Source organism: Thunnus maccoyii, chromosome 5 (genome assembly GCF_910596095.1).
Source record: "Thunnus maccoyii chromosome 5, fThuMac1.1, whole genome shotgun sequence".
Lineage (NCBI taxonomy): Eukaryota > Metazoa > Chordata > Actinopteri > Scombriformes > Scombridae > Thunnus > Thunnus maccoyii.
The window spans coordinates 29,637,402-29,654,069 of record NC_056537.1 but is presented as its reverse complement, the minus strand read 5'-3'; the positions used below and the strand labels follow the sequence as shown (position 1 = coordinate 29,654,069).

Sequence of the window (16,668 nt, the reverse complement as noted above, 5' to 3'; positions counted from 1 at the left end):
AGTTGTTTTAACCTTTGGACAGATCCAGCCTGGCTGTTTCCCTGTTTCCAGGCTTTAAGCCAAAGTAAGCTAACCAACTGCTGGCTGTAGTCTTTTGTGCGACTGACAGATATAAAAGTGGTATTAATCTTCTCATCTGACTCTTAGGGGAAAAAAGTGAATAAGTGTATTTCCAAAAATGTCAAACTATTTCCTGAACACTGAGGGAAATTCCTTGCACTAATACTGCTGCAGAATTTCCAATTTGAGAATTTTACCCAGAGGATTGCTCTGTGAATAATGTGGGAATTGGCAGAATTTGTGATGATTCCTATGATAGCAACATCACAGAGACGGTCTGATTCTTACTAACCTGTTTGTCTTCTTCTTCTTCCCAGACCCGTATGAAGACCATACAGGCTCTCTGCGTCTCATCACCATTAAACCCATGACAGCCCAGCCAACCTACTCCTATCCATCATCCTCCTCCCACAGCCAAGACTCTGTGGTCGTCAATGGGGAGGTGTGTCTGCACACACACACATATGTATACATATATACTGTATAATGTACACACACACACCTCCAAGGCTTCATTGCTCTTAACTGTGAGGTGAGTCTGCAGTCTTGACAGTGTAGGGCAGTGCAAAAACTAGAACAATGTCATCATGAGTCACAAACACACATACAGTACAACCACATTTGGTAGTCATGTAGTGTGACAGATATTTTTCAGTCATAGTTTGTGTTTATGTTTGGAGTTCTGTTGTTGCTTCATGTTACATTCTGCAGTTTCAGGCGTCTGTCATCTTGCCCTTTCTGTGCTGTAGCATTAACCTAACATCTCCTTTGGGACACATTGCACTGATACTGCATTTAGCTGTTATTGCTACAAACACTGTGCCTCCTTTCTAATCTCTCACCCCTCCTGACACTCTCCTCCCACCCAGCCTGTCACCTCTCACTCTTTATCCTCCCTTTTCCATCCCAACCTCTCTGCACTTCCCTGCAGCTGAGACAGCCATACACAGGCTGATGATAAATTATTCCTCCGTCTATTAACATAGGATCAGAAAATCACCCTAGGGGGATCTCCGGTTTTCCTCTTCATCTGCAATTGATTGGTGAACATTAGCAAAAAAATATCATGTTTAGGGCGTGACACATTCTCTGATTATTGGGCTGGAGGGAATGTTTGTTAAAACACATTGATTTGTCTAGGAAGACAGGACAAAAATGTCGGCTCAGTCATAAAAAATTAACACAGCACCCAATTGGTGGCCTCTTTAGGTCTAAGTTTATGGAATGTGAATACTTGAATTCAATACTTTATGTATAATCTGCAGGCAAACCATGGAGGGCTGAAGCAGAAGTCAGACATTGAGCACTACAGGAACAAACTGCGCCAGAAGGCCCGAAGGAAGGGCTATGGAGAGTTCTCACTGTCCGAGACAGGCAGCCATGGTTATAGTCATCGTGATACCCGGCACAGTCGGCACGACAATGGGGTCAAGGAGCCAATGACCGCAGAAGAGAAGAGGGCCTCCTTCGCAGGGTGTCATAAGAGGTATGGAATAGGCATTGTGCAGGATGCTAGAAAAATTAGTAGTTTCATTTTAGTACAAGTTAAGGCATGTCATCATCCAAAATATAAAAATTCTCCTTTTAATCATTTGCCTTACACTGCAGATGGTTAAACAAGTTACAAGAATCAACCACAAAAAATATTTTCAGATGTTGGATGGTATGGGATAAAATCTCAATAAATATGTGCTGACAGTGTAAAATGGTTTGAGATTCACAGAAATAGAGGAGTAGATTTAACTATAAAAGCTGAGTCCTATTTAATTATTGAGGTATGAAATTATTCTCTTTCATCATATATTTTAAGCAGTGAACTATTAAAGTGCTTTTCAATTGACTGGCATTCTTAGGCAGAGCCAAACATCTTATGATGCATATTTTGAATTTATGTTTTTTTCTTGTTTAATCAATAATAATTAAAGTCAAATAAATTGTATTTGTCCATCAAGAATTATGGATCTATTGTAGATTTGTAGTTGAGGAGCATAGTTGCTAAGCAACGCATAAGGAGTGAGTGAGAGGTGAGTAGTGATTTTTGGTCAGCGCATTAATATTTTACAATTCATAAAGAGAAGTGTGTGTCTTGCTGATTTAACATATTCATCCTGTACACTGTTTATGATGCTGCTCAGACAAAGAGGAGAGAGCTGCTGCACCTTCTGAAAACAGATAATCAATGGATGCCACCATACTGCAGTAGTTTGATTAAAAAGTCATCTGTGAGATGCAAAGTGCAGAAACACCACAGCATTAAGTCATCTAAAGCACAAAGTTGTTTTTCATCACATTTCTAGGTATACAAAATGCATACAGACATGCCAGGTGGGCAGGATGAGCAAAGAAAGGGCATAAAAGAATTGTTGGATAATTTTGATTTATGAGCATAAAGTTTGGTTAAAATAACAATAAGGATAATCAGATAACCAGGTACAACTGAGAGCAGGAGTTCCTCTCACATTCAGTGAATCCAAACAAAACATGTTTCCAAATGAAAACAAAATTGAAAGATGTGATCAGCAATACTCCATTTTTTTATGAATATGAGCAAGACCAAAAAAAAAATGCACCGGTGTTTCTCTGAGTTTAAGTTATAACTTTCCAAAAAATTGAAATAGTGACATCATTTTTGAGTCTTCAGCCCTTAAATTCACTATGTGTGTCTTTAATGGTTAAATGACGATGAAATCATGACATAAAACACTATCATCAAATCCATGTAGTTCACACTCTAATTGTAAAATCTATGACATTAACATTAAGTCAACATTTTTACCAGACATAAAATATAGGTATATATATTTTAGATTTTTCAAATACTATTTATTGAGTTAACTCAGTCCCACTATGTGTAACTCTGTTGTTACATATAAACTCTCCTTGTTCTCTAAAACCCCAAAATTCACAAACCCCAGGATATGACCTCACTCAGTGTCATCAGTTGCTGTAGTTACAGTGTTTTCCTCCTACATCTGTCCATCAGGTACTCACACCCAAGGGAGCCCACCTATTGGAGCAGGCAGTCTCTGAGCAGCCCCAGCCCAGTGGAGACAGAGATGGACCTGCTGGTGCTCAGGGAGAGATCCAGGAGGGGCATCCGCAATAACGGCTATGATGTGAGTTACTGGAGAAGTCATGAAGCATTTGAAGAACGCCGACATTTTTGTATAGTATTTTAAAACACTGAACCAGGAATAAGAGAATTGCTGGTGAACAATATCTAGTTTTAAGATGAGATTTAAAAATGTCAGTGATATGAAGTAAAGACCCTTATAACCCTTAAGCTTTAACCAGTGCTGTGGACTAACCAAAGGTCTCTGAGTAGAGGATGTGGAGGATTTACAGTGGCAGAAATTCAGAAAAATACCTAGCAACAAAACCATGTAAAGCTGTGAAATATTCTGAAGTATTCTGAAGGATTCTGTAACAAACTGTAATACAGCTCAGGTCCGACCTCTCCCCAGGTGAGTCATACAGAGCGATGATGAAACCCTCTTTCTTCCAAATAGGTCACATGATGGTTGTAGCTAAGTAAAGCTCTGTCATCTTGTCAAAATAATAAAATAATCTTCTGAGAGCATTTATAACTTAAATCCTTACTTTCCCTCCTTTACTCTCATGCTCACTCCTTCCGATTCTCTGAGTTCACACCTAGAGGATTAACAAATTACCTTTGGATGAACTTTATAAACCTGCACCAAACAGAGAGATAATGAAAGAGGTGGAAAAAGGAGGGAAACGACAAAAAGATTAAAAGGAAGCAAAAGATGGAGAAAGGAAGAAAGAGATAAAAATGGGGACGATTGAGTGAATGTGAGTGAAATCTCTTCATGCTGCTTCTCTGCTGCGCCGCAGTAACAGCAGCGACCGTGCTACCTAGCTGAATGTCAATGACTCTGAATATGATTATAGCCTATTCATGGATTCAGATGGGTGGCTCGATAGCGGTTAATAGCCTTGGATGCGCCAAACTGTTTGAAGCAGCACAAGAGAACACTGAGTGTGTGTGTGTGTGTACAGTAGGTATACTGCATATCTTATCAGGCTGCTGTTCATGCATTACAATTCTTGCCATAAGCAACCTACAGCAGTATCCCAAGTCGTTGTGTTGGTTTGCCTGTTTCATGTTTGCGTGTGTGCTGTTTTGGATTGTGGGTATGCAATGTATTATGGCTGGGTAAACATTTAATATGATCCTATCATTATTTTAAGATAATATTTTATCTTATTACAAGGTTCAGTTGGCCAAAGTAATGAATACAAGCTAATTTGTCAGAGATCCAAGATTTTTTTTGTCAGATGTAAGTCAATGAAATAAATATGAATTGTGTTGAACAATTATTTAATCATGTATATGTTTTTCATATCATGTTATATCTCTCAATATTGGAACTTATTTTCATTAACATTGTAACATAATTTCAGCCATATTACCCAGGCCACAATGTACTGTATATGTGCATTACATCTTACATGGAAAGATTGTGGAGTAGCTAATGTGAAAAAATGGAAATCACAATTTGGTATGAAAAAATATCTATCTGCATATTTGTGTTGAAGAGGAAAGTAAAAAAAAACATGTAGTACTTGTTGTCACTGACTGCAAAAGACATACCCCCCACCAAGCTGAGTCAGTTGTAACACATCAACACCACATGTTGAGAATTGTGTGAAAACTGGTTAACAAGAGAGCAGAGATGTGGAAATAGATATCTACAATATCAACAGTATTTTGTACAGCATTTTGAATGAATGAATGAATGAATGAATGAATGAATGAAAGCTTTATTGCCCCTAGGGGAATCAAAAAAACATCAACAACCATACATGACAGCACATAATATAACATAAAACATAAGCATCATAAAAACATAATAAAAAGCATAATTTGGTGAAATCAGTAAAATACATCAAGTGCAAGATCATGAAAGCTGAATGAATGGGTTAAAATATCCAGCTTTTGCTGCTCCAAGTGGTAGAATGAATACAAACATGACAAAACCTACAAGGAAGTTCAAATGATGCAGAGAAGAATCAAGCCTTAACATCAATCAGTATGTCTTGTGTGAAAGAAAAAAAATAATGCAGTTAAATAAAATCCTGTTTAAGCATTTGGAGAATCCAGAAATATATGAAAGTAGTTATATGTGCAGAGGAATCCTTCCATCGTCACACCACTTATCTTGTCTCTGCAGGGCAGATGTGGGACTGATTAGTTGGATGGGACACTGGTGGAATAATTCATCAGAATCTTGAAAGTTTGGGCTGTTTTTAAACTTCTCCATTAACTGATAGGAAATATATCGCTGATCTGGGATGGTGACAGGAAAACATGTTACTTCTCTATCCTCATTGCTTAATGAGTGGGTTGTTGAAAGCAACCATCTCCTGCTGACTGACTGAGTATGTGTGTGTGTTTGTACTTTGCAGGGTGAACCAGAACCGTTTGAGGAGACCAATGTGGACCGTCTGATGAGTTCTCTGGGTTATGGAGGTGGATCTACTGGCACTGGGAACGGCAGCTTGGGGGTGAAGGCTCACCGCGGCTCTGACTCCTCCACACTAAGCTCTCAGCCATCCATTGACGAGGTCCGCACTCAGATGCATATGTTGCTAGGCAACGCCTTCAGCCTGGCACCCCCGGACCATGACCCACCCTCCCCTCCTACCAAGTAAATTTATATTTTTCACAGATTATTTAATTTTTAAGCAGGTCTGCATGATTTAGTGTATTGTGTAGGAAAGAAAAGAAAGAGGAGCTCTGATAGTCGGTTTGAACTCCCAGTGTTCAAGCGTACATCCCACTCCCAGCTGTTTTTCAGAAAGTGAAATATCTGAACATATCTGCTTGATTATGTACGGCACTCTGCAGAAAGACTGAAAAGACTGAACTGAAGAGAGAAGGAACTGAACATTTTTTAGCTTTTAATGTTGCCTTTAACCTTCCTCCTTCACCTGCAGCCACCACCATCACCACCACCATGCCCACAGCGCCTACAACCCGTCCCACACCAGCCACTACAGTGACGGGGTGACCAGCGCCCCGGGGACCATGAACCATCCCTGTGGAGGCAGGCAGAGGAACGCAGGCTACGAGGACATGCATCAGTGTAGCCTTCCCAAACCGGTAAGCACTTGGAGGAGGTTTAAGGGTGGCTACATCCAAAGCACAAAAATAAAAACATACAGTGTCTAGATCAATGTGAATTATTTTTCAACGTTTTGAAATATGGGTCTCAGAGATTTCTTCCTTCATCCTAATATAATGGAGGTGAACGCAGTTTCATGTGTGGTATTCACAGAAGTGAAACATGTCATTAAAATAACACAAATGTCTTCCCAATATATGACAGACTTCACTGTCAATTAGCTGTTTTCAGTAGGGACTATTTCTTCAGCAGAAAGTAGTTCCAATAAAAAACCACTCACAGAGAAGTCTATGGAGAAAACAGAGTGTGATAGATCTGCATGTGATATGATAGGATGGATCATAAAGAAATATTAAAAGCAGAAAAAGGCAGGTGACAAGTACGCATTTTATATAATAGTCTTTTTTGGGCCAAGTGTGAAAACTCCTCCTTAAATCAAATCAGTTGGGTCTCTCCTTCATGACAGCAGCAGATTTAAGGGATAAGGCAGCTGCTTTTTGTTTAGTTCTCTCATTGTCAACAATTCCCGTGAAAAGACCAAAACAAGATGATGATAGTCTGTCCCTGAATTCTTTATGACTTCTCTGTCCTGTGGCACTCAGTCCCAAGCCCATTGATAACTTCTAAAGACGTAAATCTTTAAAAACCAGATCATAAATATATAATTTCATATTTAAAAAAGGCTCAGTAATTTCCTAAAACAGCTGGGCACTGTAGTTCTGTGGCAAACATTACTCAAACAGGAAGAAATAGTGCATTTGTTGGGGACTATTTTCAGCAAAGGATTAATACACATTTGGTGCTGTAGTGAGTATTTCCAAGAACAGGACGATGTATTCAGGATCGAATTAAAATAAACTACAGTGTGTGTGTTCATGGTAATGAAGGAACATGTCACCAAGTGCAATAGCGTGGCTCACTGATGTGTTTTAATAGTTTCTGAACAATGGAGCTTTATGACACAGAGGAATAAGACATACTGTATCAGGCTTTGGCTATACAGATAATTGTTAGTCAGATCAAATCGCAGTTGGTTTTGGTCTTTTTTTGGGGGATTTGAAAAATATAGATTGATATTGTCAGTGTTATGCTTTAATATGTCTAATCAGCATTCACCTCATGTGCCAGAACTGTTCAGTAACCAAATCACAATGCCATGCTGTCATAGCCATGCAGAGCCAGTTGAAAATTGCTCTGTAGTGCTGATCAAAAGCTAAAGCTTGAGCCTGTGATAAACATTCATAATTTGCATAATTAAATAGTTATCTGTAGATACAGTCATGCAAGCTGAATATTTTCTCCAAATTCACACCTTTTTCTGTAACAACGACTTCCCTAAACTGTGAATGCACTCAAAAGATGATTTCAAATGTATGCACACAAAGACTTGCACAAAGAGTGTGGACATTGAGAGAAGCTGCCGTTACTGCTGTCAGAGCGTGCATTGCCAACAGCGGATCAGCAAGGGAGAAGCTTTACAGAGATTAAAGGGACTGAGGCTTGAACACCCACCAACAAATAAAGTTGCCTTGTGCAGCTTGAATTTTGTTTGTGTTGTGCTCTGATCAGACATCTGATTTTCTATCCCTCTTTATTTGTCAGGATCTTTTTATTGTTACTTCAAGGTTGCATTGAACATTCTGAAATCATGCTGTCCAGATGCTGGTCAAATAGATGTCTAAATCATATTTGTGTCTTGTGCAGGGTTTCCGGTTCACCCAGCTTCCTGATATGGGAATCGGTTCTCCTCCGCCACTGATCCCCTCAAGACCAGGACCACCACCTGGGACCTCGCTACGACGGTACCACACATCAATGAGAGGAAAAAAAACATTATAAAAGAGAAAAATTCAAATGAAGAAAACTCATAAAAAACAAGGAACACTGTGTACCCTCTGTAAATGACTGATCTAAAAATGCTCTGCTTTATGAGGAATTATCGTTCACTCAGGTAGCAACACATTCACTGTGTTGAACATGTGGTTCGTAATTTTATACTTTTTTACAAACTTGAAGGAAATGTCCACATATGGCATTTAAAAGCATTCCTGTGATTCCACAGCCAATCAAAACGCAGCACTGGGGCTGTATAAAATAAATAAATAAATAAATGTGGAGCGCATAGGAGAATACAGAGCGGAAAAAAAAGATACAGAATATTATTCAGCATCATTTGAACTGATTGTCCTCCTCATCCGCCCTCTATCTCTGCCTCTCACTTCTCTCTCTTAGGCCCATATGTTAGTCTGCATCATTTGAACTGAGCAGCTTCTTCATTTAAATGCTGTTGCTGTGTGCACCGTGTTGCTGGGCACTTTAGCACTGCAGAGAGTGATCGACTGTTCAGCTGTTTTGGGTTGCATAAAGGGGCATGTACGCCATCTAGTGGACAAAGTGAGAAGATAACTACTGCAAGTAAACATGTTCAGCCACGATGTGCTGCAGACTGACAGGGACGAACTGGCCTATCTGCAGGAAAATGCAGGAACAGCAGTTGACCATTCATCTAATACATTATAATTTAGTTATTTGGGATTTGATTTATATATAATTTAGTGGTTGACAGAGACAGCTATGTTTCTTTTGTAATGCTCTAATTGCTGCTAATTTAATTTAGAATCAGAGCCATAGGTGTGTGACCATTGTTCTTGCTTTAAAAGTAGAAACAGAAAGGTTTTAGTAATAATCAGTCAGCTCGTCATACACCAACTCCTTTGTGCCCTCAGGGAGGAAGGAGTGCAGCATTTTAATTCCTCTTTAGTATGCACTGTGAGACATTAGTGTGCACAGTGCATTATGGTTCTGGGCTCTGGCAATGACATCATCTGTCCTCCGGTCTCTTACTGTAGTGTAACATGTAAAACAGCCTGTGCTTATACAGTGGAGAGGAGGAGGAGGCACTGTAGAAGAGCGGATAAAATTCGGATGGGGGAGAAATGCTTAATTCATTTTTGTTGGCCTGAAACTGAAATGTAAATATACTGACTGTAAATATACTGGAATATACAAGCCATGAGTTTTAAAAAATTGAAAAGAATTGTAGAATATAAACGTAGGATGCTAAAACTCCAAACATCACATTTTAGTTACAGTTATTATGGCTCTGCGCAGAAAATATGTTATTGTTATACTATAGCCCAACAATCTAATTTATATGTGTGTACCCCCTCTCCCTTTCAGCAGGAAAACACACCCTGTAATATTCTAATATTGTATTCCCCTTATAGGCATTAGTATGCTGCGCATACCAGATCTTGGCTTAAATATAATTAGTTCATAATTTTTGTGTCTACATTTCAAAAAAGCCAAACATGAATTAACTGGTTTGTTAAGCGGATGCTGATGAAAACCAGATCTGGTCAGTGTATGCTGGTCATTAGTTCAACTATGTTGCTTGTTTTGAATGTAAACACATCAACTGACACTTCAACTACTTTTACAACTCACATTTCAGCTGCCATCACTGCTTACAGACAAACTAACACTTTAATTATTTACAGTTTACATTATATCTGGTACTTCAACTTCATCTGAAATTTCAGTGTCTTTAATCATTTACAACTTAACTGGCAGTTCAACTGCTTTCATCTCTTATTCTTTAAATGACACTTCAGCTGCTTTCAGTGCTTACATCTAAACTGACGACTCGACTACCTACAGAGCTTAAACTTAAACAGAATTTACACATCAACTGATTTCAACTGCTTTTGGCTCTTACACTTTGCATGCACACACCCCTTTCAGTGCTTCAACTTTAACTAACACTTCAACTGCTTTAAGTGATTCAACTTAATCATTTTAATGTTTGTTAACACCTTTAACTTTTTTTTCGACATTTTGCCCTGTTTATGGTGTTTGCACCTGTAATTTTCAAAGTGAGCACACCATTTTTTTTTCAGAAAATTGAACAATTTCTAGTTTTTCTCTTCTTGATTCATCCACCTGACTGCAGCAGATAATTAGGAATAAACAAATTTGTCTCACCCAGTTATAATTTGAAAAATCCCTCTTTTGAGTGTAACAGATTTATACGTTTCCCATCCCAACTGATCTCCTCTGCTCTACATGAAGATCAGTTTTGTGCTGCTGTTTTCAACAAAAATGTCAACTGCTGACCAAAACAATGCTGTCTGTTCAGAGTATAACGTGTGTCCCTCCTCTCCACCAACAGTTCCACCCCTGATGTTAGTCTGAAGCCTCGTGTGTCAGAGGCCTCAGACCTGCAGGCTCAGCAGCACAATGGCGCCCCCTACCTGCCACTGTCCAGGACCCCCTTCCCTGCTGTCACTGTCGACCAGTCCATTGCCACCTACTCAGGTGAGATGTGTAGAGTGGTAGGGTGTTGATTTGCAGACAGCAGTTATAATAGGAGTGAAATGTGGGCTGAATAGTTTAATAAATATGTCTTCACATTTCACAGGAAATCCAATAACAGCAGTGTACGCTATATCAGCCAACCGCCCGGGGTACTCAGACTACTTTGTCATGTCACCGCCATCTTCGTACCGTAGTCCGTCCTGGATGTCCTACCCACCTGAACCAGAAGACCTGCCGCGGCAGTGGAACGACACACCGGTGAGACACATGCATACTGTACACAGCTCTTGTATCATATAGTGTACAACATGATGAGCTGTCTCTGTGAGATTATTTACTCAGTGTGTGAAGTTGTTTTCTTCACTCGTCCCTGCAGAACTCACGTCACCTTGAAACCATCTGCTGAAGTCGTCTGCCTGTGACACTGAGTGGAAACAGCCGACAGCTCGGTGGGTCAGCTCATCTCAGCGCTGCATGTCTTAGTTGTCATGTTTGTTAAGTGAGCAATAAATTCTGAAGCTTTTCATCTAATTTATATTTATGCCTGAAGACAGTAGATGCTTGGTACTTTTGGTGAAAACATATGATAACTTTAGACTATTTGATCAAGAATAAAAAGTCCTATATATAAATACAAGTCATTATCAATCAAAAGCATTGAGTCTTTAAACATAGTACTTTAAATCACCTTGAAAAAATACTTACTAACAATAATAAGTAAAATTGTTTTTTGTTTGTTTTGGTGATTTCTATCTTCTTAGTCTTGCCTGGGGTGAGTTATTCCATCCAGACAGCAGAAACATTATCGGATTTGGAGTTTAGATCACAGAGAAGCCTGCAGGGGAAAGTGTGACAGGATCAAATGTCTGCAGTGGTTCTCAGAGGAAAGCAAAGCTTTACCTGGACTGAGACTGAAATCCATTTAAAAAGCATTTTGAATCCTGCACAGGGAAGAAAATTAAAACCTGATGTGGTGATAAATGCACTGACCTGTATATGCATACTGTAGCAGCCTTTAATTGAAATGTCAAATGAAAGACTAACAAAGTAAATACGAAGATGATTAAAGGATTAAAGAAATAAACAGATGAAAGGATGATAAATTATCATACAAAAGCAAGTCCTGAAAATGTTTTTTTTCTTCAGGGGGGGATTCCAATGCCTAATAATGAGATCTGAAACTTAATTTGTAGCCTCTGTCATATGTGGTCACTGTGTTCTCCTGCAGGTGTCTCTTTGGATGGGCAGAGGGCCTCCCACTGAAAACTCTCCGGAGCTTTATCGCCCCACTTTCACTTCAACCTGGCCTTCCTCCTGTTTGATTCATTCATCACCAGTGGACCCCCTCTGCCCCCACTTTATTCCCAGCTCCCCCTTTCCCCTTCAACATTCCTCTCTCAGCCCGCTTCCTCCGCAGCTCTAAGTCTTTCTCATCCTGCAGCCTTGGCCAGAGCACCTCTGCCCCATAAGCCCCTTTACCTGGTCAAAGCTCTGCTTCAATCTCCTTAGCAATGCAAATGCTCAGCCATAATTCTCCCTCTTTCTGTATTCTCTCTGCTCCCTGAGCCCCCGGCCTCTCCAGGCCCTTACTGGCCCCTCTGGGCCACTAGTCACCATCTCTATGTAGACTGCCTCCTCTGTACAGCAAGAGGCCCCTCACACTGCTGAACTGAGCTGAGCTGAGCTGAGGTGAGGTGAGGTGAGCTACGTGAAGCTGTACTGTTCTTCCCTGCGTGGATGAACAGGGTTAGTACAGTACAGGCACATGCAGTGTGACAGGGGCGACCTTTCAACCAGTTCTCTGCCCCAGCAAACATCGTACAGTAACTGCCACCTGCCCAGCACACGATGGCACACAGCGCTACATAATCAGTACAGTAGTGCCCCAGCCATGGCCAGTAGTCTATCCCTCCTTTGAACTGGACTGGACTGGACTGGACCATCCTGGACTTGCCCCTAAAGTCCACCATAAAGCCAGGAAAGCTGGACTGACTTAAAACTGTGCTTTTTTTGATGAATCCAAATTCCTATGTAAACCTTCTACAGCTGGTTACTATGTGTATTTTAAACTTAAGTGAGAAAAAAAAAATCCAAGGAAAAAGGAAAAAAAAAATTTAAATCTCTTGTCTTGAGCTGTCTCAATTTCAGTTTTTGGATATTTGTGTGCTTTGTCTTTTACTTTTGTGCATTGATTATTATCAATGGATTACTGTACAAAAAAGATGTAGTGAGTGTTTCTCTATCACTCACCTTTATTTCAAGGCAAAAAAATATAGTACATTCTTCAAAGCAGAGAAATCGGCAGCTTAGTTGTCTGTGGTTATGATGGCATTTCTGTACTTTTAAAGAAGAATTACTTCGTTTACCTTTTTCCTTCATCAGATTCAGCAATGAAAACAAGAATTAGTCACTATGTTCTGTCAATCATTCAATTATGAAGTTTTTGTCTGCTAACCATTAGGCAGACCTGGGTCAAATGTACACACTGAAATCATATGCAGTCTTGTAGCTTTGCAGCCAGTTTACCTGCTGTAGGGGCTGTTTGACACATCACGAAAAGCAAGAGATAAAAACATTTGCCATATGATGAGAAGATTTCAATTCTGGTTTGACTCAGGTCTGATACAATTATGTGAACACAACAGTATTCTTAGAAAAACAGTTCTTTTACTTGAAAGGTGTCTACTGTACTCTACTGTATAAGGAATTTTGACTTTTGGTTATTTTGGTCTTGATGAAGAGATCAGTTGGATGAATATGTGGTCACTGGACTATGGTGTAGTACTGTTCAAGAGACTCACAGAGCTCGGATGAGCCGTATATGTAACGATTAAATGTATTTCTGTATATAGCAGATGATTTAATGAAGAGATTTATGCAAGTACTGTGGGAGGGATACTTTGCTCGACATTGTTCTGATGCCATTTTTCTTCCTTTTAGTTTCACTGCATTTATGATGAAGGACGGTCAGTCTGTTTTTGTAACTCCTTGACTTTCTGAAGGATGCCACATTTCAGTATCATCTGGATCATCTTGTTCCATAGTATTACCTACACAGCATAGTAAATATTACAAATAATATATTACAAAAGAGACAGAGGGTGAGTTTAGAGGGACATGCAGAAGGAAGGCACTTGAGCAGATCTTACCCTGCATTTACAGTATTCTTCATGTTTGAACAAAGCTAATATAGCCATATTAGTGGAAATAATGCAATTTTTTTCGTACAAAGAATGTCACAGTCTAAATTATATTTACCCTCATTTCTGTTGAGGAGAACTGAAAATCTGTTAGCACATTGTGTGCAAGGCTCCTCATCATTTAGGTGGTACTAAAGGAGATTATAGCCATATATTAACTTCACCAAGTGGACATAAAACAGATAAGATATACAATGTTATGTCAAAAGTGGTAAATGATACCAAATGAGAGTATATTAGATAATAAATGATGAGGCAGGAAGTGAGAAAGCCTTCTGTAGAGAGATAGTATAGTAATGTAAAAGTAGGACAGTAGTAGTTTTACATGAAATGAGCGCTTTTATAAAAGAAGCCCAAATCTTGGCAGAAAAGAGCAGAATAAATGCAAAAATGCTGCCAAATAGCATGATATATTCAGATTCTATAAACCTACAGAACATTTTAGAAATCCTTTCTAAGTCCAAAACTGTAAATGCATAATCAGAGTATTTAAAAATCATTTTTCAGCTAAACTATGATTCATCTTTTGGGACGCCCAGACAGGGCCGTAGCTATCATTGAGAGGACTTGTCCTCAGTGTTGTTTCAGGAAATTTTAGGGTTTTAACAACCTGGGAAGGAAGAGTTTATATTCTACAATTACACACAAATTACACATGGTGAATTTTTAAAACCTGGTTCTAATATTTTTTAGGGCCAGTTTGACACTTTTATGCCAAAAACATAAATATGTCTGTATTTCTTTACCAGAATTTTAAGCCTGGCTTTAAAATAGTACTTATGGAGATAGAATTTACAGAAAATATATTTAAACAGTTAAATTAATGTAGAGATTGTGGGAATAGAAAAAAATTAATTACATTTTTTCAAGGTTTGGGGAAGGTTGCTTTGGGGGACTTTTGACCTCAGTATTTCTAAAATCCTGACTATGGCCCTGCCTTTTAGATTTATGAAAATACACCTACATATATTTAAAATACAAGTAATACATTTAATATTCAGAATCTGTCAAATGAAGACTATACGTGTAAAGCAGCACAAATAGTCTTCTTCCTCCCCTTTCTGAAACTAGGCCTGCACATGATAAAGATTAGATGTGGGTATTTAGGGAAAAGAGAGCAAAGGTATAGATGACAGTACTGGAGCATTATGAGTGCACAAGGTGCTATTGATGTTTTGAATCATCATTATCATTACTGGAAATCTGCAGCAAAGATTAGATTTTAAATCATATTCACTGTATAAACAAGGTTGAGGTGAGACCACTTCCACTAATGTTGATTTTATTTGACTTCATGGTCCATAGAGGGGTGGGTGGGTTTGGTTTTGAAGAAAGAGACTTGATGCTATGCTATTATAAGTTGATGTGCAATGTTTGTGCTTTACACGGGTAGCGGCGAGATGCTTTTATTGAAGATGGACTCTGGGGTGGACTGACTGTCAGTAGTTTTTTTCTGCCGTTTGAGCCATGTCATGATGCTGTGATGTCATGGCAGTGCTGATGATGTCACATTATCGTCACTCGGGTGTTGATGAGGTTACAGTGACGACAACAATGAATGCTGTTGGATGTAGTTATGCAGAAAACTTTTTGGTGAATTTAAACAATAAAGACAAATTACAATTCTTGGCTCTTGTGCTTTTTTGGTTTATTTGTCTTTTTACTTTATATTTGTGCTACAACAGATATATACATGTTCAGATTATGAATTTATAAGCTGCTGTGCTGAATTTTATCAGTGTTCTGTAAGTCTTTGTCTATACACCACTAGAGGGAGGCAGACACACAGTACAGGCCTTATCCTCAGCCGTCCTTCAGACTCCACAGTGGCATATTTGGTCTTCTTCACTTTCTGAAGACCTTACAGCGAGTGATCAAAAGAGCTTGTGCCTCCATTTTTGTGTTGTTTCTGTCAGTGGCCACATGCAAAAGTAAAATAAAAACATTCTGTTTTAAGGTGAATCAGTTACATAATGAATAAAACATATTTGGAGAATCATTTCTGTCCCTGAGATGAAAGTCGAGCTGCTGTAACAGCCTCCTGTCAGTGACCTTGACTCTTCAAACACAAGCAAACTTGAGCTAGTGAGGACCGCTTTGTGTAAATTGCAGCAGACACAGCCATGAATCACTGTACAGTGATCCCCGCTTGTTGTGCCTCTGGTTCTAGCCTGCAGCAATGTGCTGCGTTGGAGAATTACATTTTTTTCTTAGAAAATTTATAATAAAATCAAAGGAATACCTCAGCAGAAGACAAAGGCTGGTTGTCACAGATTTGTGCCTTCCTACTGTACTTAAGATCAGGAAAAGGACAAGTTTCCAGGGCTGATATTTGTGAATCCATTACCCAAGTTTGTGTGAAGTCCATTTAAAGTTCTTACAGACTGGTTTCAAACTTTAAAACTTAAGGAACGTCTTAACTGGTAGAAGCTTTGGAAGCACCTGTAATGTCGTCCACTCAAAAAAAAAAAAAAATCAACAATTTAAACAGGAGAAGAGTAGGTATTTAAGAGCAAGTAGTATTCATGCACTTCAACGTAAGAAGCAGTTACCCAATTGCTGATTGGGTCACTTAGTCTAATGGAATTATTGGTGAAACATTTTGCAATATGAGATATATTGTTTTATTTTGTGCGGTTTTATTTAATGTTACTTAACATTACAGGCATATTTACTTTTAAAAATGTGATCAAATATGATGATGTTGGTAAAATAAAGCTGCATTCATTGATTTTATTGGTCACTTAGTGGGAGTGGAACAAGCTGAAAACCACACTGACATATTATTATCTTATAAAATTGCTTGTCAACAAACAGTTGCCTTTTTACACATCCAGAGCAACATTAGCAATTATTTGGAGTTATCACTCCGCCTTTAGCACTGTTTTTGGACTGCACCAGTTACTGAGAAAAATATCAGGCTCTTTAACTGTTAAATGCTC

General features: G+C 38.9%; 1 protein-coding gene across 2 annotated transcripts in view; it reads left to right on the top strand.

Annotated features, from left to right (window-relative positions):
- The window catches only part of kiaa1549la (KIAA1549-like a), a 106,834-nt gene extending 91,502 nt beyond the window's left edge, over positions 1-15,332 (top strand). For both annotated transcript variants that reach the window (XM_042412236.1, XM_042412237.1), the window contains 10 exons: positions 378-502; positions 1,326-1,546; positions 3,044-3,176; positions 5,491-5,732; positions 6,022-6,187; positions 7,914-8,011; positions 10,381-10,526; positions 10,630-10,784; positions 10,903-10,975; positions 11,755-15,332. In XM_042412236.1, coding sequence (XP_042268170.1) covers positions 378-502; positions 1,326-1,546; positions 3,044-3,176; positions 5,491-5,732; positions 6,022-6,187; positions 7,914-8,011; positions 10,381-10,526; positions 10,630-10,784; positions 10,903-10,932 — 1,316 coding nt within the window. In that variant the 3' untranslated portion in view covers positions 10,933-10,975; positions 11,755-15,332. The remainder of the gene's footprint in view (positions 1-377; positions 503-1,325; positions 1,547-3,043; positions 3,177-5,490; positions 5,733-6,021; positions 6,188-7,913; positions 8,012-10,380; positions 10,527-10,629; positions 10,785-10,902; positions 10,976-11,754) is intronic.
- Positions 15,333-16,668: the final 1,336 nt, after the last annotated feature.